At 38.5% G+C, this 25857-nt stretch overlaps 2 protein-coding genes across 2 annotated transcripts in view; one reads left to right on the forward strand and one right to left on the reverse strand.

Annotated features, from left to right (window-relative positions):
- The first annotated feature begins 220 nt into the window (after positions 1-220).
- Positions 221-2520, forward strand: LOC145057906 (glutathione S-transferase T1-like). Its single transcript, XM_079005817.1, has 7 exons — positions 221-927; positions 1207-1280; positions 1384-1447; positions 1541-1594; positions 1752-1831; positions 1910-2112; positions 2196-2520. Exons 1-7 carry the CDS (start codon positions 863-865, stop codon positions 2385-2387), a joined length of 732 nt encoding a protein of 243 aa, XP_078861943.1. The 5' UTR covers positions 221-862; the 3' UTR covers positions 2388-2520.
- Positions 2521-2861: 341 nt separating this feature from the next.
- LOC145059495 (two-pore potassium channel 1-like) overlaps positions 2862-25857 on the reverse strand; it is a 30074-nt gene continuing 7078 nt past the window's right edge. The window contains exons 4-5 of the mRNA XM_079007342.1: positions 13097-13101; positions 2862-3230 (exon numbers count right to left, since the gene is read on the reverse strand). Coding sequence (XP_078863468.1) covers positions 3083-3230; positions 13097-13101 — 153 coding nt within the window. The 3' untranslated portion in view covers positions 2862-3082. The remainder of the gene's footprint in view (positions 3231-13096; positions 13102-25857) is intronic.

Below are 25857 nucleotides of genomic sequence, written 5' to 3' on the forward strand. Positions count from 1 at the left end.
GAGTCTTGGAGTCGTAGTCCTAATCTTTAGCTGATATATTCATGTGTATATATTGTTTCCTTATTGTGTGGATATATATTAGGCGGTCTCTGTTTCTCTTGTAAAAATACATGTACATCTCTTATTCATGGTATATAAAAAAGTTCATTTTCAATACTAAATTCCATATTTGAAAACAACAAAAATCGAATCAAGCCCATAAAAATCTTCAAAGAAATCAAAAACCCATCCGAGAAATTTGATCATGAAGGTATTACGTTAGCACTAATCAAAACCCCATTCAGATTTGTATTTACAACTGAAACTCGCACCCATAGACTACCGCAGTAGAGGTTACTAGAGAGTAGATTCAGATCGGAGAAGAATTGAAGCAGATTTAAATCGAACCAAAATCGAAAACTTAAACCCAGATCGAACTATCATCCTCTGCAATGGAATTGATTTGGACTCTCCTCTTCTCCTTTTCCGGCAGTGTCTCCATGTACGGTTTGGATTCAAAGAACGGAGAAGAAACAAATTCAACGTTTCCAGCGACGAGATCGTCTCCATCGTGTCAGTTCAAATATTTAATCACAAAGCTGAGGCAAATCTTGGAAATAATAATTGCAAGTGTCGTATCCACTTGCTGAAGAATAAATCCCATTATACTTTCTATACACTTGTGAGAACGTTCACAGTTTTAGCCTCATGGGTCTCGTGGCACATAAAATAATCAAAGATCATGTCAGTGTTAAAAAAAATTAATTCCTGGATCCATATTAATTATCAAAATCAGCTTCAACTTAGATACATCAAGCTCCAAACATCTGATTTGATCTGCGCATGCGCCATTGATTCCTGAGAAAGAGAGAAACTAATTAACATGGCGCTGAAAGTATATGTTCATAGAATTTCTGAACCATCTCGTGCAGTTCTCATCTTCTGCAAGTAATCAATCTATCTTCTTTCCTCTTTCCTCTTAACTTTCTGCTAATTACTCTTTACATGAAATTCCCTTTCTGTCATCTTCCTCAATATATATAGTAAATACCAACCTTTTCCTTCTTGACTTGTGATTTGTGACTGACTACAAGTATATATTGAAGCAATTAATTAATAGATTATCTTGAGATGAGCCAAACATGTTAAGTTTAATTCGGGTTGGGTTATATAAATTTATTTCTATAACAATTTATAATATAATAATCTTTTTGATGTTATTTGAAGGATAAACGGGATAGATTTTGAGGAAATTCAAGTGGATGTCTTGAAAGGCCAGCATTTCTCCCCTGAATATAGAGGTTTGTTAATTTGTTGCACATCTTTTGCATTCATTATCAAGATAAGTGATTTAATTTTTTAAGAACCTTACAAAATGTTCTTCTTTTATATATGTATATATAGCAATATTAAGTCCCATGCGCCAAATTCCGGCAATAGTTGATGGACATTTGAAGCTGTTTGAAAGGTTTTTTCCTTTGCATCTCATTTCATATATATATTCAAGTAATTCTTATTATCTATCTATCTCGATTTATTTGTTTTATGTTGTGTTTTGTAGTCACGCCATTCTTATCCATTTATCTTCTTCGTTTCCTGGAGTGGCTAGTCACTGGTGAGTCAAAAAAAAAAAATCTTAATCTTCAATTAACTCCATGTATATATATATATATATATATATATATATATATATATATATATATATATATATATATATATATATATATATATATATATATATATATATATATATAAACTGATTAGACAAATAGGTATCCTGTTGATCCATCCAAAAGAGCTAAGATTCATTCCATTTTAGATTGGCATCATTCATATCTTCGACGTGGTGCAGGTGATAAGTAGTTTTCTTTATAGTAATATTTTTTGCAAATAGTAAGAAAAAAAAATTAATTCATAATTTGGTTGTCAGCTGGACTTGTATCCAACAGTATCCTGTTACCACTAAATGGCATCCCTTCAAACCCTAATATAGTAATTCAAGCTGAAGAGATACTCTTGAGATCTTTGTCTAAGTTAGAAAATGTTTGGTTAAAAGATGAAAGGTTTTTGGGTGGAAGCACTCAACCATCAATTGCTGATCTCAGTTTAGCATGTCAAGTCATGCAACTTGAGGTATATAATCTTATTATAAGTTAATGTTACAAAAAGCTTCAATTATGTTATGTTAATTGTAACTAAATATTTTTTGTGTTTAGCTTTTGAGTGAGGAGGATTACCATCGTATATTAAGCCCTTACAAGAAAGTGAAAAAGTGGATTGAAGACGTTAGGAGTACGACTAAACCTTATTTTGATGAAATTCATGAGTATCTTTTTGAATCCCAAAATGGAATTCGAGAGCTAATGGCAACACAATCGGGGAAAAAGAAAGTAAGGGCCAAGATCTGAGATCACTTTTAACCTTATTCATTCAATAAAACTTTTCAAGATTATGTAACCATCATTAAAATTTAATTACCTAGATTAAACACAAACACATCATCTTAGATGCTTCAGCTACATGGTAGAGCAGTATTTTACATCGTGTAGACTTGCACTTCGTTTTTTTTTGTTTTTTTTTAATATATATATATATATATATATATATATATATATATATATATATATATATATATATATATATATATATATATATATATATATATATATATATATATATATATATATTCCATGCATAATTGGTATAGTTCATTGTCGATAAAATGGATTGACCTCAAATTGTATTAAAATGTGCATTGTGTCCAACATGTAACATATGAATTGATCTATTGGGATAAAAACATGTTCCTCATGGAGTGAAAATAAAAGGCAGAACAGATGACTTTAATTAACCATAAAATTCAAACTGCTTTGTGTAAAACATCAAACATTTAAGATTTACATAGAAACAAAACATGTCCAAACAACCTTGTATATTCCTTTTTACAAATTTCCGAAGAAAATGCAAGATCTTACTTGCTTTTTACAACATTTATAGAAGAAGATACACAAACAAACATGTTTACAACTTTTGGCGCCAAAAATACATGAAATTGAAACAAGGTGAGTAAGAGTTTCATGATTCCTTTTAAACTTGTTCATCTTTATGATTGGGCAAGATAAATATCAGAAGCGGACAAAGTCCCAGAGTCATCCACATCAAGACTCTTGAACTCTTCCAAAATAAGCAAAACGTCTTCTTGAGTAATCTTTCCCATTTCTTTCAACTTAAAAATCGCAAATTCAGCAGCCCTACAATTTTTTCAAAAATCAACTCAATGAACAATTATAAAAAACAGAATCATTAGATGAAATTAGAACATACCCTACAATATTAAAGTCCATCATGTCACGTGAGTGTGCAAATCCATTTTCTTATTTTGTTGTTTATTCCACATGTTTATTTACTTGGTCATTTTAGTGAGTAGTGGTCTCCTTATTTAGTAGCGGTAAAGTAGTGGTCTGTTAGTTATGTTTTCTTTGGGTTATTTAGTCACTAGCTTTCCCTTTATTTTAGTATGTAGTCAAGTTGTAAGCACTTTGGTTTTCTTTGTTTTCCCTTGAATATCAGAAAACGACACTTGCCACAAATTGTCTGTGTGTAGTTTCATTAGTCTGCTCTTGAATTCTGGTCATCTTGTTTTTACAACCGATATCAGAGATTGGTTAATTGTTGCAGCTAAAATATGTCGGAGTTCCAAGCAATCGGTGGTGTTAAGAGGTTGGGTAGTTCAAATTACAACATGTGGTCTACGTGCATGAGTTCGTATCTTCTTGGCCATGGGAAGTAGTTGACGGAGCCAACACCACAGAACCAAGGATTGACACCAATGGAGCAATAATGGAGAGTCAAGTCCGAGAAGGCGTTGTTTATCATTAAAACAACGATCGAAGAGGAGTTGCTCGAACATATACGGGACCTTACTACACCAAAAAAGGCATGGGATGCGTTGAAGACTTTGTTTTCAAAGAAGAACGACACGAAATTGCAATTTCTTAAAAATGAATTGCTTTCGGTATCACAACGAGATCTAACAATCTCTTAGTAATTCCACAAAGTCAAAACGTTGTGAAGGGAAATTGGTGAACTTGCTCCACAGGGAAAGATTAGAGAACCTAGGATGAAACGTATCATCATCCATGGTTTCAAGCCGGAATACAGGAGCTTTGTGGCTGCGATACAAGGGTGGCCTACACAACCATCCTTGAGTGAATTTGAGAATCTTTTGACCAGTCAAGAGGCCCAGGCCAAACAGTTTGGAAGCATGTTCATGGGTGCGACATCTAAGACAGAAGATGAAGCACTCTATGTAGAAAGAAGCAAAGGAAAACATAAGTCAGATAATAAGCAGAAAGGTTGGAATAAGAACGACAACAAAAACAAGCATAATGATCATGGTGACAAGAAGCCAAGTAACCAGGGACACGAGGAAGTATATGGTGACCGAAAACTACATACTAATGGAAAGTACTTTCCTTATAAATGTCACAGATGTGGACGTAAGGGTCACATGGCCAAGAACTGCCCGATGAAACAAGTCGATGAAGGAAACATTGCCACTGTAGAGCAAGAAGAAGGGTGGGACTGTAACACCCTGTTCTAAAAGTATTCGTTCGTCGATTTCAGAAACCAAAGCTAGGGGCGTTTTGGTCATTTATGGGATTGGAGTTATTTAGAGAAAGTTTTGGGGCTGACATATGCAGCTAGAAGCGTAGGGCTTCTTGCCACCTTTTCGTGGATATAAAGTTCGTTGAAAACGGACTTAGAATGAAGGAGTTAGGGCACTTTGAAAATATTGACATAAATGGTCCCTTAATGGGAAAAGCAGGCAAGAAGAGCCATGCATGCAAAATGAGACGCGTGGGTACGCCCAGCGTAGTGGGTCGCTTAGTCGCGGGTGCGCGGGGGCGTACGCCTAGCGTACAGGATGTACGCCCAACATACGTCCAGTGTCCAAAGACCCTATTTTTAGGGTTTGCCACTATATAAGGAACATTATGCCCCAAGCCTCAGCCTCCATTTCACCCCTAGACAACTCCCACAAAAACCCTAATCCTCTTGAGTGTTCTTGAAGCTTGTAAGGTCATTTTGAGTGCATCTTAGTGTTCTTGGAGTGGAGGGATCATCTTGAAGTCCCATAGATCGAGGAAGAGCTTTTGGATCCAAGTTCTCTAGCCCATTTGCAAGCCCCGGAAGGTATAATGCTTCTAACTATCCTTATAGAAGCTTAGATCTAGATGTAGGAAGTTTTGGGATCTTTCTAAGTCCAAAGATTGGACCTTTATGGTATAACTTCGTCTCCAAGCTTGGGATTTCCACCTTTAGAGCTAAAAATGTCCCATGAGCAGTAAAGTCTCGATTTTAATGGTCCTTATGAGTTATTGCATGAGATCTAGCCTTTTTTATGGAAGTTTGTTGCCACATTTTGAGTTTAGGTTTGTTTGGTGGATTGCAAGTCACCAAGTTAGTGACTTTATGGATTAAGACGTGGAAATGGAACAAGACCTATGATTGTAGCTTCTGAAATGGAATAATAAGCACTTAATGGAAAAGTGTCTTAATAGAGGGAATTACGATGAGCGTACGTGCAGGTACGCCCATCGTACTCGCAACTTGGCATGTACGCTTAGCATACATGTGAGTACGCCCAACGTACTCATCAAAGTGGGCTTATGGTGATTTTGGGCCTCGGTGTGGGGTGTGCTTGGGACTTTGGACCTTTGGGCCTTAGTGGGTTGGCAGAAGTCAGGTTATTTTGGGCCAAGGATATATTTGGGCTTAGGATAAGGCCCAATAAAGGGATTAGGCCCAATGTAGCAAATTGGGCCATTAGTGGGCCACTAATGGACTTGGGGAGTTTGTTTAGTGTTGGGCCTTAGCTATGGACCAGGTTGGCCCAGGGGTAGAATGGCCATTCTACCCTATGATGGATTATTGGATTCGACTAAGTGTATTGTGTTATGGATAGCTTGGAGAGCCGAAGGATCAACAACCCGGGGATTTGTCAGATAGCAGCCGAGGGATTTTAGCAGGAAAACAATAGTGCAAGGTTAGTTTCCCTTTGTGTGGATGGGTCTACGGCCACAATGTCGGACCATGAAGTTATGAGTAGGAAGACCCGGGGGTTAGCCCTTGGCACTATATGCAAGTATGATATTCCGGAACAAGATCCGAGGTCGGGAGGGTGCCCAAGGAATGTTTGTATGATAGAGTATATTTATTGTCTGTCTGATACTTGTATGTGCCTGGTAGGGAGATGAGTGTGGGCGAGGTACCGTATCTCATCACTAGCAGAGTACGGATGAAGTTCTGTATCTCAGTAGTAGTATGGCAGGGGCGAGGCCCGAGATAGGAGAATAGTGAGTGCGGGCGGGGGCCCGTATCTCACTATCAGTAGGAGTATGGACGGGGTTCCAGCAATCATCAATAGCAGGACAGGAGCGAGGCCCAAGACAGGCGAGGCCTTAGCACAGGAATGCAGTAGAGTAGTTATAGATTATGTGTAATGTTATATGTTATATGTTAGTGGGCAGGGACCAAAGGCGGGTGGGGCCCATAGACATACGGGGCCTGAGAGATACAGATCTATACACCGAGCTGGGCTCATAGTCAGGCGGGACCCAAGGTAGCGGGCGTGGCCCTGTACTTACAGTATGTAGTTATGTGTTTGGTATGTGGTAGGTGATGGGTTTTAGCCATAAGAACATCCTATGTGCTCATGCAAACCCTAATGCTTGGATCTAGGTTTCTCTATTGTACATGCAATGTATCCAAGACTTACAATCTTAGATCTAACATATTATAAACTGAAATTAGGGTTTAGAGAATTACCTTTGATTGTTATGTAGCAATAACAATCTCAATTCCTCCTTATAATGACTTTAGAAAGCTTAGAGTCACAGTTGTCACTCCTCTAATGGTTCACAAACACCAAGAGCAAGAGGATGAAGAATAAGGAGAGTGGAGGCTGCCCAAAGCGTCCAGAAACCCTAGAGGAACTCTTATCCACGTTTTTGGGGCTTAAGGGTGCTATATATACATGTAGGATATTAGGGTTTTCAACTAGGAAACCCTAATCTGACTGCTTAAGCCCTAAGCAGCCCATGGATTCCTTTAGCATATCCCTTGGACGATTTCTAATGGGCTTCCCCATAGAATTCGTCCAACATATATATTATTAAGTAATCCATAGCCCAATTGCAATTATCTTATAATTACAGTTCCAATCCCTTAAGTTTAATTAATCTCTTTTAGCCACAAAATTAATTATCAATTAATTCTTGACTAATATTAATTAAACAATATGATTTCTCCTTTAATATATTATTCTCATAATATATTAATAAATCATAATTAATCCTTTCTCTCCATAATTCATCCTATCAAGTTGCTTTGGTGAAGGCAACCCAAAAGGACCATGCACCATCGGGTCAACTACATACCAAAATAGTTATGGACTTAGACACTAATCCAACAGTCTCCCACTTAGACAAGTCTAATAACTATTCTGCGTATGACTTCAGATCCTGATCTGCAATCGTAGCTTTCAAAAGCCGTTGTCAACTCTGATCTTATCAGAAGCTTGTCCTTTAGATAAGGGATCATATATTCCTCCATTCTAGATATCGTATAGACGTGAGACATGAATTCGAATCATTCTCTCTATACTGTTTCCCGACTTCCGATTTATGACGACTGACAACAGACTACAATTGATCACATCAAATTAGTCTCGGCTTGGCCAAGCGCTTAGGTTCCATCACTAAATCATCGAGGGGCCCAAAGATATCTCTTTTATCCTACTTTGGATAAAAGGAACGGATAAACTTTGACTCAATGCTCGCTTGCACTCACTTACCGAATTACACACAACAATATGTTTTATAACACCAAGTTACTGGTGCGTTTACATATTATCAATGTGCAACCGACTCGCAAGATACAACTCACACATCTCGGTTTCAAGAATATATATAAGATGTTATTGTCTCACCAATCACTCGTGATACAATTCATGAAGTGATCCAAGTGAGCGTGGGTTTAATCCAATGCTCAAATCATATTCATAAGCACTCATGAACGTTGCAGCAAACAATTGCTTATGTCTAATACACTTTAGACAATCCACACACCAATTCACGACAGTCTTCATTCATACCTACTTCCAACATATGAACGACTGTGGTCCGTTCGAATAATTTGACTGTTCTGAAATAATTAATTATTCAGGAAGTCAAAACATGCAAAGTGAAACACAAGAATAATACTAATCCCATATGGCCCCAAACTCTGGGTATAAATAAACATTTTATTTAATCACCATATTGATTACTCATTATTTGTTGTTTCGGGTAATCAACTTCTTACTTGAATTATTACTACACTTGTCCCATGCTCTTAGCATGCACACAATGTTTACCTACGGTCCTTACTTTGTGAAATAGATCAAATGAACACATTTCCAATCATACTCATTTCACAACTCCCAATCCTTATCACAAATATAAGAATATCCAATTCTTGCCACTCATAGAATATGCTAGATTCTAACATTTTATGCAATGATCCTTTCGTAATGTCATAGCACAAAAGTCACAATGACTATTGCTAATGAAATTTCAAAGTCCTCTATTTGAGATTGTTACAATACAATTCCATAGACGTGATGTCTCTCACTCAAAGTACATTCCTTTGAACATCCTTTTGCATAAAATTTCTAATCTAGACATAGACTCTCAATATCCAACTCCCAATATGGAACCATTTCCATATTTACCATATGACAACTCATTCTTAATAGAATCTTATCTATTCATAATAATGTCGATATGGTCCATCCAATACTATACTTCCAACTACTCACAAGCGACCAATCCTCAGCGAGCTTTGGATCGTCCTTTGATAGTTGTTTAATTATCTTAGTCAAAACCGATTCTTGTCCTTTTTCCCTCTTAATGTGCTAGACATTAGGAAAATTTTAGAATGGTCAAATATTATAGCACTTGCAATCGATCCTTTACCCGAAGCGTATGGGACACGATGCATAATGTCTTACATAAAGATACGATACTTTATCAATCTTTTGCCATAATATTTTATGTGTCACGTTCTCACAATTCGAACTATGAAGAGGGATGCCATGATCATAATCGAAATTTGAGAACGCACTATGTATCCTTGACTAAATTTATGAACATTCCACAACCTAAGCCTTTAGATTTGAAATGAAGCATGATATTCTCTCCCTTAATTATAGCAAAACAACTTTTCAACCCTTACGACTTTGCAAAGTATAACTCTTGTTTTCTATAATTAATATTGCTAACTTGCAATACTTGCCTTAATAATCATACAAGCATAACATTTATGCTCCCACTATGATGATTATTATCATATAAGCATAACTCTTATGCTCCCACTAGCTTTGACATGTATTCAGAAACAGCTTAACTTCCGGAAAACAATACCTATTGAATTTCTTAAGTTTATATTTCTAATACCTAATGCTTTGATAATCCTTTATCTAAGCTTCTCAAACTTATACACCTTTGACTTAGATAGTTCATATGTGTGTCTAAACAATTCAGACTAATTGCCAAATCTCACAATTCGAATCATGGAAAGGGATACCGTAACCATAATCGAATTCGAGAATACAATTTTCACAATCACTATCTTCTTAAAATCTCTCTTAGTGAAAGCATTTCCTCACAGTCATTTTCATGAAGGATGGAATCTTATGACACTTAGATTTTAACGGTGTATGTGTTCCTATCCATGCGAATTTGTCAAAACCAAAGTTTGCGACAAATCCTAACTCATATGGACCAAACTTTCTGAATCTTGATTTCTTGCCTTATGGTAACACGAGTGCCCACCATGTCTTCCAAGTAGTTAAGCAGCTCACCCTTTCCTATCAATGTACTTTCCATTGATCAAGGTACTTGCATTTTATGCGTTCAAATGAGAACTCGTAGAACTCACATGCATAATTAACTCAATTGGAACGGCACAGAAACAAGATAGTGTCGACACGATAGGTTGTAAACCTCAACTCGTGTGCTAGTGATGATCGATAAGGTTTATTCTTGATTAGTTCTTGAAACTTTTCAAGACCATTAAGACTCCCACTGACTCCTTGACATATAAGATTCTCTCGTCAATAAACATTTCTCGACAAACAAATATTCAAGAGTTAGTGTTGCTTTTATCAAGACAAAACACTTCACAAATTGGTCCTAGTTGGTCTTTGTCTTATCCAAGACATCACAACTTACCAATTTCAAATGTGCAAGAATAAGAAAACCCTTTTCCAAATTCTACATTTGATGAATGTTATAAACCTTCTTAAGACTTGTCACTTAATGTCACAATCTTAACTCTAAGACTTGTTTTGGAACAAAGTGTGATTGACTTCTTGATTTAACCATTTCTTCAATACTTGATTCCTCTTCTCAGACATACAATTGTACTAAGACTCACTTAGAGGATCAATTGTGATATGGTTCTTAATCAGTAAGACCTATCATAAAACATAATAAAAGGTACTCTCCCTTCTTCTTAGAATAGAGAAACTTTTATCTTTCTGCCTACTTGATTCTTCTTATTCGTTTTGCCATTGATTTAAACTCTTTCAATCAATTTAGAATTACACTTAATCTTATAAGTATAATCATATTTACTAAACCTTTAGTAAATCATGACGAATATCTTTGTCACTCTTATGGCGGACTTGATCAACACACAACTTTGTGTACTAGATCTCTTAGTCCTTCACTTGACACTTTGTCAATGAATTAGTCTAATTTCTAAATATGAAATTTCTGATTCATTGTGCAACCAAGTTGGATGATTCCAAGTTTATGTCCAATTGAAACTTGGGCGATGAGAAACTCTCCTTATTCGGTAAATTCTCGACATTTCCACAAACAACATAATTAAGAATCAAATACATTATTGCTTCAAACATCAATTTTTCATATACGCCATTGCAAGGATAAATAAATAATATAAAATCGAAATTTATTTTATTGCGGAAAAATTTGTCCTTACAATGCAATTCATTGAAAAAATATGTTAATACATATTTCATAGCAATCTATTCTAACTCCAAGTAGTAGCTTAAGAATCCAATCTTCAAGCAATGCGATCGAAATCCATTTCTTCACGATTAGATTCCGCTCACTTCTTCCCTTAAGCTTCCTCTCTTTTCTTCGATCCTACAAAACATCAAATGTAATCTTATCACATTATGTATTTAGAATCTAGAATAGGAACTTAAAAGAGTTAGTTAATGGATTTTACCTAAAGCAGAGCCATACGTTTTGACTCTCCCATCTCTTAGATCTCTTAGGTAAATAGGACAGCTTCGTCTCCAATGCCCCTTCTCTTGGCAATAAAAGCAAATTGACTCTTTTGGAACAGCACATGGAACTACTTCAGATTTTGCCTTTCTCTTATGATCAAACTTTTCGATCATGGCATGCCTTTCGTTTCCATTGCCTATATCCATAGAGGTCTGGAAGGCAAATTCACCAATCAACTTTGCTTTTCCAGTGTGCCAAACCATTGCTGATTCAGCAGCAATAAGCATGTAGGTGAGATCTATAAGGGTCATGTCGTGGTTCATCATATAGTACTTTCTCTTACGAACTCACTATATGAGTTAGTAAGTGACTGAAGAACCCAGTCAACAGCTACCTTCTCACGGACAACGGATCCCAACATTCTTAACTTATCAATGTGTGACTTCATCTTTAGGATGTGTGCACACACCGACTTTCCTTCTTCATGTTTACTTGCCAAAAGGGCTTCAGTGAGCTTGAACTTTTCAAGCCTTCGAACTTGTGGGTTAGGGAGAATAATTGGAGGTGGTGGAGGAAGTAAAGCATGATCTCTTGTTCCTCGATCGAATCGTGGAATATCATCTTTATGTGGAAAGCTTGTTCCACGGGATTTGGGAAGACCATAGTTGTCATACTTTGACATCTACAAAACGGGAGAAAAATAAATTCAAGTTAGTTGATTGATTGAGTCCTTAGTAAATCACTCAAATGAGATACTAAGGCTAGGACCCAACACAATACTCTACAACTTTGGGAGAGGGATACCGTAACCCAAATTGCAGAACATTTGAAGGTAAGTGAATGACGATTCACTAATTTTCCACCATGAGAAAACGAAAAATAGTTTAAGTTTTAAATGCTTTGAAAACTCCTAGATCCTTTGAGATTCATTGAACCTTTCAATGGCATGTTTAAATCTCGATATGCCCCTCGATTTGTGACTGGGATGCCGAGGATCACAAAACAGGGTGTGAATAACCATGCAAACTTACATGGTGCCCCCACATGTTACAGTCACCTATTCGATATGCCGGTTAACCACACACGCTCCACCGAACTATGACAAACATTGAGTCACCCTTTGCTACCTTTGCTTAGAACCATTTAGTGTGCCGGTTAACCACACACGCTCCACTAACGTCTTCGCAAGGGTACAAAGTGTAATTTCATGGAATTGCATCAAATCACTTTTTCCTAAAGTAACTAAGATTGGGAATTTGTAAAAACATTTAGTTACTTGTGTACTTCATTCTACTTAAAATGGAAGGTTTATGTCCTATCCTACCCGTTCGGCTAACGACCCTCCACTAGTCAAGAGTGCGATGGGTAAGAGTGGATACCCATTCAATCGCCATTTTATAGGCAATTTTCTTAAACACCCCTTATAGACCAGCTTCGTGAATGAGGCCTACTAACGGTAAGACTGACTTTTACTCATACATATATATAATATTAGACTTTTAATGTTATATATAGTATAGGGTGTATTTTACACTTTTAAAATACTAGGTGGTCAAATTTAATAATTATACTTTTAATTAAATTAAATTGTAGACCAAAACTTTATGGATTTATTAAACCTCCTTTAATTATACACTTTAATTAATTAATAAAACCATAAGGGTGTGATTTGAACTTTTCAAAACAATACTAGGGTTTTAGAATTTAACATTTCTAAATTAACTTTTAATCAACTTTTAAATTCAAAAACTTGAGGGCAAGTTTTGAACATTTCAAAAACATTAGGGTTTTAACTATTTAAATTTCAAAACAAAACCTTTAAGTTCAAATTTAAACAATAAAACTTACATGGGCACAATTGAAACTTTTTCACAACACAAGGATCAAATAACAAATAATAGAAATTAAACAATTAATTTTGTCATTATCTATATTTGACCTAATTTCAATTCCTTGCAAGATAAGTTACCCAATTAATACAAATAATCAATCTTTAATCATATAAGGAAGTTATTATCTAATCAATTGGTAATTATCTTGTGTTTTGGCAAGGATAATCTTTTAGAAACATTAAAAATCATATTTTATAAGTTTAAAACGAATATGGTAATTATCCTTAAGCAAAACAGCAACAAAATCCGAAATTCCCTCTATCTGACGCTCCGAGTCGCCGAGTCACACATTGGAACTCGCCGAGTCCATGAAGTGACTCGCCGAGTCAGTTCGAACAGAAGGCCAGAAATCGATTTTCAGTTAATAATTCAACATAGCATCACATACAATAGAAACCAATCAAGGCTTTGATACCACTGATGGGTTTTAGCCATAAGAACATCCTATGTGCTCATGCAAACCCTAATACTTGGATATAGGTTTCTCTATTGTACATGCAATGTATCCAAGACTTACAATCTTAGATCTAACATATTATAAACTGAAATTAGGGTTTAGAGAATTACCTTTGATTGTTATGTAGCAATAACAATCTCAATTCCTCCTTATAATGACTTTAGAAAGCTTAGAGTTACAATTGTCACTCCTCTAATGGTTCACAAACACCAAGAGCAAGAGGATGAAGAATAAGGAGAGTGCAGGCTGCCCAAAACGTCCAGAAACCCTAGAGGAACTCTTATCCACGTTTTTGGGGCTTAAGGGTGCTATATATACATGTAGGCTATTAGGGTTTTCTACTAGGAAACCCTAATCTGACTGCTTAAGTCCTAAGCAGCCCATGGATTCCTTTAGCATATCCCTTGGACGATTTCTAATGGGCTTCCCCATAGAATTCGTCCAACATATATATTATTAAGTAATCCATAGCCCAATTGCAATTATCTTATAATTACAGTTCTAGTCCCTTAAGTTTAATTAATCTCTATTAGCCACAAAATTAATTATCAATTAATTCTTGACTAATATTAATTAAACAATATGATTTCTCCTTTACTATATTATTCTCATAATATATTAATAAATCATAATTAATCCTTTCTCTCCATAATTCATCCTATCAAGTTGCTTTGGTGAAGACAACCCAAAAGGACCATGCACCATCGGGTCAAGTACATACCAAAATAGTTATGGACTTAGACACTAATCCAACAGTAGGTTGGGGGAAACTCACTAAGCTTCGTGCTTACAGTTTTCAGCTTCGGTTTCAGGTACTTCCCGTAGCGGACGGAAAAGCTCAGGGTGATTGCATGGCACACACCATTGTTTTATTCAGCCTGGGTTGATTTACTCTGATAAAACAAAATAATGTTTTGGTCATGATACTCTTATGTGATATGTTTTGTATGAATAGTTGACACTTGTGGTTGGTTTATTAAATTAAAAACGAAATTTTTGGTATGGATTTTTGGGTCGTTACAAGTTGGTATCAGAGCCTAGGTTTGAGGGATTTGGACACACTTTCGGGTTTGTCTGAACTCAAACTACGGAATCTGTATAGAAAATTCCAAAACGAAAATCGATTTTTGTAAAGATGGATTTTTAGGAAAAGAGAGAGTTTTAGAAAAGAGGAAAAGAATTTTGAAAAGAGAAAAAGGGTGTGGTGCATGCAATCAGCGAAGCTCAAGTAATTTCTCCCAAAATACCCATACAAGTTATGTTATGACTATCAGTTTAGTAGAACCGCATGCTAGATTAGGACTAAGGATCTAGGAAGGATGCCTTATGTGCCTGTTATATGTGCTTTTGAGCTACATGATAGTATTGTTTAGACAGTAGTAGGATAGTCTATTTAGGTTATGCCTGAATTTATGAGCTTATGTCACATGCTAGTGCAGATTCTTGTTATGTGAATATGGTTGCTTGATTATGTTATGGTTAAATTTTCCTTTTGTCTGAATGATACTTGCTTTGTGCTTTGTGGGACTCTGAGTGATGGGATTTAGCCATTAGGTGAATACGTTAGGGCACATGTGATCTGGGTTAACTAAACTCAGAGTTCTGGATTTGACCCTACTGCGCATCTCTCGTTTGAGTCTAACTGTTGTAGGGACGAGTCCTCTACTCGAAGGATTATCTGAGCCTCGTTACATGTGATGGTATTCAGGTGATGGCTAATTGGCATTACGAGGAGACCTTCAGCAGCTGAGGACTGGGTTGGGGTCAGAGATTTCCCTAGGGTAAGCCTAGGATGAGTTTAGTACTGGGAGCAATAGTAGTAGTGAAAGGGACTTGGTGGAGTCGAGGTAACTCTTGAGGAAAGTATGGATAGATGTGGAAGGTAGTATAGGCCCGTACTACTGAAAGCGGAGGATCCGTACTCGATTTAAGAGGGGCCAAGGCAAAACTAAGGAACTTGTAGAGTATGTTTGTGATTCCCCAGCAGTGATGTATATTCTGATAGTTATAGTTATTTGTGTCTTGATGGTTGTTGCGGCATGTTTTCATTCTGGTGACGCTACGAGAGATACCAGTTGGCAGTTCAGGTGTCGGGGAGGGGTCTGGCTCAGGCGCTGGAGTCGGGCAGTTTGGTGAGTGGATAAGAGAGTGTATGCAGCGGAAATTATGCGTAACGTCATTGATCAGACTCCTATGGTATTCGGTTCGGTCAAGGAGGCCATTGTGGAGCTTTTGGATAGTCGTCTTGAGGCCTTTCGGGCCGAGATTGTAGCAAAGCAGGTGGGGGCTCATTTGGAGCCCGAAGTTTGTGGACCCCGAGGATCCTTCTGGAAGGAGGATCCTACCTTTAGCTTTTATAGTCTGGGATCAAGTGTAAAGGGTGTACCATGTTTCAGGGGAGTCAATTACATAAGTGGATTGCTACAGAGGTTTTGCTGGCCCTCCGCAAAGAGTTACCCGACACCATTGGGCGTGTCACCGATAGGGTGGTCGTTGGGATCGAGAGGCGGGCCTCAGCTATACAGGCGATGAGTGAAATGGTCAGAGTAACCCGGGAACAGGAGATTGGTTCAGATAGTCAGCTGAGGAAGAGGAAGCGGGCTTCCGATCTAGCTCGGCAAGCTGTACAGTTAGACGCTGTCGTGGCTGGTGCCAGAGACCTACGGGGTCGAAATGGTTGCACAAGAAAGAAGGGAATGCGGGATGATGTGCGCAGCAAGTCTAAGTGCGACAGATACGGATGGAAGGGGCATAGGCGCCAAGATTGTACAATAGAAGTAGAGTTATGTCATCATTTCCATCAGCCTGGTCATGTCAGGGCGAATCGCCCCGCTCAACGGTTGGGGCAGTCTCGTTACCATCGCAGGCTTTGGAAGGAGGGAGGATTCGAGGGTTCTTTAGGGCAGGTTACAGGTATGAATCTTTCTCTCTCTATCATCTTATGCTATGATTTTATTGTTATGGTACTGCATCGATATTAGTAAGCATATGTATTGGAGTATTATATTACCTACTTGTAATTGAGTTATATGCCATCTGCATGTCATGGACGATAGGGCAGTAGTTCGTAGATGTTTACCTTAAGCGCAGGTTCTCAGGATGCAATCACTGTAGCAAATGCAATTGGGGATTGAAAGGTGCCCAATTAGTTGGCAAGATTGGTTCAGGTCTGGTAAAGAGCTATCGGAGCGCCGGAGGAAGTAAACGCTGGTTGTCAACAGATCAACCCTTTAGAAGATAGGAAGGATGGGGAATCCTATTCAAGCTGTGAGTTGTGAGAGATTAGCCGGATCAAAGTGGGGGAGAACCCTTCAAGTAGTCAGGGTCGGTAGCATGCTAAATTTAGAAAGGGTTAGTAATCTTCGAGTAGGAAGGGAAAGCAGCCTGAATGGTTGAGTGGGTTTAGGAGTACAGGAGTTGGGAGTTTGGAAAACTTCCCAACATCGGATTCATGTATTTAGGATTAGTATAAAATTGGTTTGGGAAAACAAGCTGAAGAATTTCTCGACAGAACACGATTATAGCAAGGATGTAAGACTACAAGGTAGTTGTAGCATTTGATGACTGAGGGATGGCTTTCGAAATCAGGTTGGAGGATCACTAGCAGGACTCGGGTGAGTCAAGATGCCCTCAGAATAGCAGATAGTGATAGAGTGTTGTAAGTCTGCGGGTGTAGCCGTAGCATTCATTAGCAGTTTAGCTAAAGGAGTGTGGGCAGGGGCGCGTATCTCCTAGTTAGCAAGGTAGGGATCAGGAAAGGGTAGTTTGTTTAGGTTAGTATGGAGTTGGCCTACATAGGTGAGACCTTGGGAGAGGCCGCTCCAAGATACAGTTAGGTGGGACCCGTGGGTGAGGCCCGTATGTTAGTAGCAGTACAGGTGAGACTAGAGGGAGAGACCGCTCTAGGATATAGTCGGGTGAGACCCATGGGCGAGGCCCGTATGATTATAGTAGTACAGGTGGGACCTGGTAGAGACCGTAGGATCAGGATAGAGGATCGAGGATCCCAGGACTTGTTGGGACCAGGGTGGTCTCGGTTCATCCGGAAGGCAGATAAGGGACAACAGAATCGACTGAAAGGGGCAATAATGATAAGAGAAGTTGTTGTGGGATAGCTAGCTGATCGAGGATGCTACGCCTCTCACAGCAGGGTTAAATAATCTCAGAGGGAATGGTTTGACCCTGTTGCGCAGCTCTCGTATGAGTCTAACCGTTGCGGGGATGAACCTTTTACTCGAAGGATTATCAGATCCATTTACTGGGATGGGTTTTCAGCATCGGAGTATATGAGAGGAAAAAGCATTCAATATGTATCAGCAATAGTGACCAGCACTGGAAGTGGCTGGAATAATGGATATCGGGAAGGGTAAGTCCTTCACAGAGGTAGAGGAAGTTGCCTTGAGAAGGCCAGTAGACGCACAAGGAAAGGGGGCGAGCCCCTAGGATGTTCAGCATGGGTACTCGGGGAGTACCAAAAGGATCGTCAGATGAGTAAGAGCCATGTACTCGGGATTAATTTTGTCGGAATGACCGGATGGAAGGTTAATGGAAGTGGTCCTTCAGGGATCGAACCCAACAGGTGACGTATGCATCAGGTAGGGATGTGGCGAGCAGGGTATAGAATAGTGGGCCATAGCAGACTTCAAGGATGAAGTCTAGTTTAAGTGGGGAAGAGTTGTAACGCCCTGTTCTAAAAGTATCCGTTCGTGGATTTCAGAAACCAAAGCTAGGGGAGTTTTGGTCATTTATGGGATTGGAATTATTTACAGAAGGTTTTGGGGCTGAGATATGCTGCTAGAAGCATAGGGCTTCTCGTCACCTTTCCGTGGATATAAAGTTCGTCGAAAACGGACTTAGAATGAAGGAGTTAGGGCAATTTGAAGATATTGACATAAATGATCCCTTAATGGGAAAAGCTGGCAAAAAGAGCCATGCATGCAAAATGAGACGCGTGGTATGCCCAGCATAGTGGGTCGCTTAGTCGCGGGGGCGCGGGGGCGTACTCCCAGCATACAGGATGTACGCCCAGCGTACGTCCAGTGTCCAAAGACCCTATTTTTAGGGTTTTCCACAATATAAGGAACATTATGCCCCAAGACTCAGCATCCGTTTCACCCCTGGACAACTCCCACAGAAACCCTAATCCTCTTGAGTGTTCTTGAAGCTTGTAAGGTCATTTTGAGTGCATCTGAGTGTTCTTGGGGTGGATTGATCGTCTTGAAGTCCCATAGATTGAGGAAGAGATTTTGGATCCAAGTTCTCTAGCCCATTTGCAAGCCCCAGAAGGTATAAAGCTTCTAACTATCCTTATAGAAGCTTATATCTAGATGTAGGAAGTTTTGGGATCTTTCTAGGTCCAAAGATTGGACCTTTATGGTATAACTTCGTCTCCAAGCTTGGGATTTCCACCTTTAGAGCTAAAAATGTCCCATGAGCAGTAAAGTCTCGATTTTAATGGTCCCTATGAGTTATTGTATGAGATCTAGCCTTTGTTATGGAAGTTTGTTGCCACATTTTGAGTTTAGGTTTGTTTAGTGGATTGCAAGTCACCAAGTTAGTGACTTTATGGATTAAGACGTGGAAATGGACCAGGATCTGTGATTGTAGCTTCTGAAATGGAGTAATTAGCACTTAATGGAAAAGTGTCTTAATAGAGGGAACTACGTCGAGCATACGTGCAGGTACGCCCAACGTACTCGCCACTTGGCATGTACGCTTAGCGTACATGGGAGTACGCCCAGCATACTCATCAGAGTGGGCTTATGGTGATTTTGGGCCTCGGTGTGGGTTGTGCTTGGGACTTTGGGCCTTAGTGGGTCAGCAGAAGTTAGGTTATTTTGGGTCGAGGATATGTTTGGGCTTAGGATAAGGCCCAGTAAAGGGATTAGGCCCAATGTAGCAAATTGGGCCATTAGTGGGCCACTAATGGACTTGGGGAGTTTGTTTAGTGTTGGGCCTTAGTTATGGACTAGGTTGGACTAGGGGTAGAATGGTCATTCTACCCTATGATGGATTATTGGATTTGACTAAGTGTATTGTGGTATGGATAGCTCGGAGAGTCGAAGGATCAGCGGGCCAGGGATTTGTCAGATAGCAGTCGAGGGATTTAAGAAGGACAACAACAGTGCAAGGTGAGTTTCCCTTTGTGTGGATGGGTCTACGGCCACAATGTCGGCCCATGAAGTTATGAGTAGGAAGACCCGGGGGTTAGCCCTAGGCATTGTATGCTAGTATGATATTTCGAACCAAGGTCCAAGGTCGGGCAGATGCCCAAGGAATGTTTGTATGATAGAGTATACTTGTTGTCTGTGTGATACTTGTATGTGCCTGGTAGGGAGGTGAGTATGGGCGAGGTCCCGTATCTCATCACTAGCAGAGTACGGATGGAGTTATGTATCTCAGTAGCAGTATGGCAGGGACGAGGCCCGAGATAGGAGAATAGTGAGTGTGGGCGGGGGCTCGTATCTCACTATCATTAGGAGTATGGACGGGGTTCCAACACTCATATATAGCGGGACAGGGGCGAGGCCTAAGACAGGCGAGGCCTTAGCACAGGAATGTAGTAGAGTAGTTATAGCTTATGTGTTATGCTATATGTTATATGTTGGTATATGTTAGTAGGTGGGGCATAAAGGCGGGCGGGGCCCATAGATAGGCAGGGCCTGAGAGATACAGATATGTACACCGAGCGGGGCTCATAATCAGGCGGGGCCTGGAGACGAGCGGGGCCCAGTACTTGCAGTATGTGGTTATGTGTATGGTATGTGGTAGGTTGGGGGAAACTCACTAAGCTTCGTGATTAGGGTTTTCAGTTTCGATTTCAGTTACTTCCAGTAGCGGAGGGAAGAGTGCGGGGTGATTGCATGGCACACACCATTATTTTATTCAGCCTGGGATGATTTACTCTGATAAAACAATATAATGTTTTGGGCATGATACTCTGATGTGATATGTTTTGTATGAACAATTAACACTTGTGGCTAGTTTATTAAATTAAAAAAAAAATTGGTATGGATTTTTGGGTCGTTACAGGGACTTTGAAGCCCTAGTAGATCAAAAAGAAGAGGTGATGGTGTGTGCAGTAACAACCGAATAACATAAAAATAAGTTAGATGATTGGATCGTTGATTCCGGGTGCTCCAACCATCTCACCGGTGACAAGAATCGACTTCAAAATCCTATAAAGTATAGTGGAAGTCGGGTGGTCACCATTGCTGATAACTCGAAGCATTCAATAGCGAATATGGGTGATGTTGTATTTCCTTCGGATAGAAGCAAATGCGAGTTGGTATTAAAAGACGTCTATCATGTTCCGAGAATGAAAAAGAACTTGATTTATGTTCCTCAAATGGCGTATGATGGTCTTTATGTGTTATTTGGCCCTAAAGACATGAGAGTCTTCAAAGAATTTGAAACTTCATCGGTACCAATTCTTCAAGGTCAAAAGACTGAAACTGTGTACGTGCTCAATGCAGAATCCCCCTATGTTGAAAGAACTAAAGGAAAGCAGACGGCTGATCTTTGACACCAAAGGATGGGTCACATAGGGTTTGACAAATTGGGCCTTATGGTGGATAAGAATTGGGTTATTGGGCTACCAAAAATTGACGTGAATAATGTCTCTGTATGTTCTGGATGTCAATTTGGAAAAGGTAAACAATTACCTTTTGAAAAGTCGAATTATTGTTCCAAGGCCCCATTGGAACTTATACACTCAAATGTGTTTGGCCCAATCAAGCAATCATCAATGTCAGGTATGAAATACATGGTGACGTTTATTGATGATTTTTCACGATTTTTATGGCTCTACTTTATTAAGGAGAAGTCTGAGGTATTCTCAAAATTCAAAGAATTAGAGACTGAAGCAGAAATAGCCACCGGAAATCATGTCAAGTGCTTGAGATCCGACAATGGTGGTGAGTACACGTCGGCTGATTTTGGAGAATATCTCAAGCAAAAGCGAGTTAAAAGACAGTTTACTTGTTTGAATATGCCCCAACAAAATGGCGTTTCGGAACGCAAAAACAGGCACCTTGCCAAGGTGGCTGGTGAAGAAATAGAACAGAATAGAAGAAGAATCAAAGGAGGCAGTCGACAGAACAGAAGGCGACGCCTAGATTTAGAGAGATTTCAGGAAAGTTTGATACGCTCTGATACCATGAAATCTTGGTATTTCTCATTAAAATCACCTTTCATTGATTGAGATATATATATATATATATATATATATGTATGTATACACGATTACATCAAAAATGGGCCAAATACAAAAGGGCCAAATAAGAATACAAACACAAGACTATAAAACATACACTAATAGCTGGAAGTTCAATGCATGACAAGAATACGCCTCGTTGATTCTAGGTAGAAACTATGTATACAGCTGCTTACATTGTCAACCGGGTACCATCTCAAAGTCTCAAGTATATGTCACCATATGAGAAGATGACCGGAACTAAACCAAGTGTAAGTTACTTTCATGTGTTTGGCTGTGTCTGTTACATGTTTGTACTAAGTCATCTTCGCCATAAAATGGAAAAGAAGGCTATTCGTTGTGTTTTCGTAGGTTATAACACGCAAAGGAAAGGGTGGCGTTGTTGCAATCCTGGCACTGGGAAGGTGTATGTGTCTAGAAACATGATATTTGATGAGAATTCATCTTGGTGGTCCTCAAACAATGAAATTCTACCTGAAACTCAGTAACTCAAGTCTAGCCTCGAAGCATCTCAAGTAAATCTTGAATTTGAAAGTCAAGAACCGATGGATAAAGAAAGTGAAGTCTTAGAGCAACCAACCATAGAGCCAGAAGTGGATCTGAATCATGAACTAAGGAGGTACCAAAGAGAACGCAGGCCTAACCCAAAATATGCTAATGTAGTCATTGTAGAAGATCTTTGGAAAGAACCAAGCTGTTTTGAAGAAGCAAGTATAAAAGACGAATGGTGGGTAGCCATGAAGGAGGAGATGGATGCTTTGACCAGGAATGAGACGTGGGTTCTTGTCCCAAAACCTGATAAGGTGAAGTCGGTAACTTATAAGTGGGTTTATAATTTAAAACAGTGAGTCGATGGTTCTGTTAAAAGGTTGAAGGAAAGGCTCGTGGCACGTGGGTTCTCTCAAGAACACAAAATCAACTATGAAGATACGTTTAGTCCGGTGGCAAAGCTAACTACAATTCGGGTTCTACTTGCGATTTCATCAAGTAAGCATTGGGATCTTTGGCAAATGGACGTTAACAATGCATTTCTATAAGGGGACTTGGATCACGTCATCCATAGGGAGCAACCTAAGGGGTTCGAAAGTGAAGTGTACCCGGATTATGTGTGCAAGCTAAAGAAAGCTATCTATGGTCTAAAACAGTCCCCAAGGGCCTGGTTCGGGAAAATAGCTGAATTTTTAGAGCTAAATGGGTTTAAGATAACGAATGCAGATGCAAGTCTGTTTGTGAAACATATCAGTGATAAAGTTGTGGTGGTTCTAGTGTACGTGGACGATCTAATTATTACAGGTGATGTGCCGGAGGAAATTACTCAACTAAAGAGTAACCTAGGTATTCGTTTTCGGATGAAAGATCTGATGGGTTTTGGTCATAAGAACATCCTATGTGCTCATACAAACCCTAATGCTTGGATCTAGGTTTCTCTATTGTACATGCAAGTTATCCAAGACTATAAACCCTAATTCTAGCATACAAGTAATCATATTAACATAAGAATGGGTTTAAGATATTACCTTGATTGTTATGTAGCAATAACAATCACAATTCCTTCTTGTAATGACTTTAGAAAGCTTAGAGTCACAAATGTCACTTCTCTAATGGTTCACAAACACCAAGAGCAAGAGGATGAAGAGTAGAAGAGAAAGAGGCTGCCCAAAACGTTTGGAAACCCTAAAAGAAAGCTTGTCCAAGTTTTTGGGGCATAAGGGCTCTATATATAGTGAGGCTATTAGGGTTATCTAACAAGGAAACCCTAATTTGGATGCTTAAGCCCTAAGCAACCCATGGACTCCTTTCCTTAAAGGCCTTGGACAATTTCTAATGGGTTTCCCCATAGAATTCGTCCACTCCTTAATATAAGGCAATCCATAGCCCAAATTGCAATTATCTTATAATTACAATTCCAGTCCCTTAAGTTTAATTAATCTCTTTTAGTCACAAATTTAATTCTTATTGATTCTTGACTAATATTAATGAAACAATATGATTTCTCCTTTAATATATTATTCTCATAATATATTAATAAATCATATTTAATCCTTTCTCTCCATAATTCATCCTATCAAGTTGCTTTGGTGAAGGCAACCCAAAAGGACCATGCACCATCGGGTCAAGTACATACCAAAATAGTTATGGACTTAGACACTAATCCAACAGTCTCCCATTTGGATAAGTCTAATAACTATTCTGCGTATGACTTCAGATCCTGATCTGCAATCATAGTTTCCAAAGTCGCTGTCAACTATGATCCTATCAGATACGCGTGTCCTTTAGATAAGGGATCATATATTCCTCCATTCTAGATATCGTAAGACATGATTTCTAATCATTCTCTCTGTACTATTTCTCGACTTCTGATTTATGACGACTGACTAATTGAACAAATCAAATTAGCCCTAGCCCGGCCGAGCATTTACGTTTGTCATCATTAAATCATCGAGGGGCCCAAAGATATCGCTTTGATCCTACTTTGGATAAAAGGAACGGATAAACTTTGATTCAATGCTCGCTTGCACTTACTCACCGAATCACACACAACAATATGTTTTATAACACCAAGTTACTGGTGTGTTTACATATTATCAATGTGCAACCGATTTGCAAGATACAACTCACACATCTTGGTTTCAAGAATATAAGATGTTATCGTCTCACCAATCACTCGTGATACAATTCATGGAGTGATCCAAGTGAGCGTGGGTTTAATCCAATGCTCAAATCACATTCATAAGCACTCATAAACGTTGCAGCAAACATTTGCTTATGTCTAATTCTCTTTAGACAATCCACACACCAATTCACGACAGTCTTTATTCATACCTACTTCCAACATATGAACGACTGTGGCCCGTTCGAATAATTTGACTGTTCTTAACCAATTAAATTATTCAGGAAGTCAAAACATGCAAAGTGAAACACAAGAATAATACTAATCCCATATGGCCTCAAGCCTTTGAGCATAAATAAAACACCTTTTATTTATCACCATATCGATTACTCATTATTTGTTGTTTCGGGTAATCAAATTCTTACTTGAATTATTACTACACTTGTCCCATGCTCCTAGCATGCACACAATGTTTACCTATGGTTCTTAATTTGTGAAATAGATCAAATGAACACATTTCCAATCATACTCATTTCACAACTCCTAATCCTTTTCACAAGTGAAAGAATATCAAATTCTTGCCACTTATGGAATATGCTAGATTCTAACATTTTATGCAATGATCCTTTTGTAATGTCATTGCACTAAAGTCACAATGACTATTGCTAATGAAATTACAAAGTCCTCTATCGGAGATTGTTACAATACAATTCCTTAGATATGATGTCTCTCACTCAAAGTACATTCCTTTGAACATCCTTTTGCATAAAAGTTTCTAATCTAGACATAGTTTTTCAATATTCAATTCCCAATATGGAAAACTTTCCATACTTACCATATGACAATTCATTATTAATAGAACCTTTTCTATTCATAATAATGTCGATATGGTCCATCCAATACTATACTTCCAACTACTCACAAGCGACCAATCCTAGGCGAACTTTGGATTGTCCTTTGATAGTTGTTTAATTATCTTAGTCAAAATCGATTCTTTTCCTTTTTCCCTCTAAATGCGCTAGACATTTGGAAAATTTTAGAATGGTCAAATATTATAGCTTTTGCAATCGATCCTATACCCGAAGCGTATGGGACACGATGCATAATGTCTTACATAAGGATTTGATACTTTATCAATCTTCTGCCATAATTTTTTATGTGCTACGTTCTCAATATTCGAACTATGAAGAGGAATGCCGTAATCATAATTGAAATTTGAGAACACACTATGTTTCCTTGACTAAATTATTAACATTCCACAACCTAAGCCTTTAGATTTGAAATGAAGCATAATATCCTCTCCCTTAATTATAGCAAAACAACTTTTCAACTCTTACGACTTTGCAAGGTATAACCTTGTTTTTCTATAATTAATATTGCTAACTTGCAATACTTTC

Source organism: Lactuca serriola, chromosome 6 (assembly GCF_051521515.1).
Source record: "Lactuca serriola cultivar US96UC23 chromosome 6, Lser_US96UC23_V15, whole genome shotgun sequence".
Classification (NCBI taxonomy): domain Eukaryota; kingdom Viridiplantae; phylum Streptophyta; class Magnoliopsida; order Asterales; family Asteraceae; genus Lactuca; species Lactuca serriola.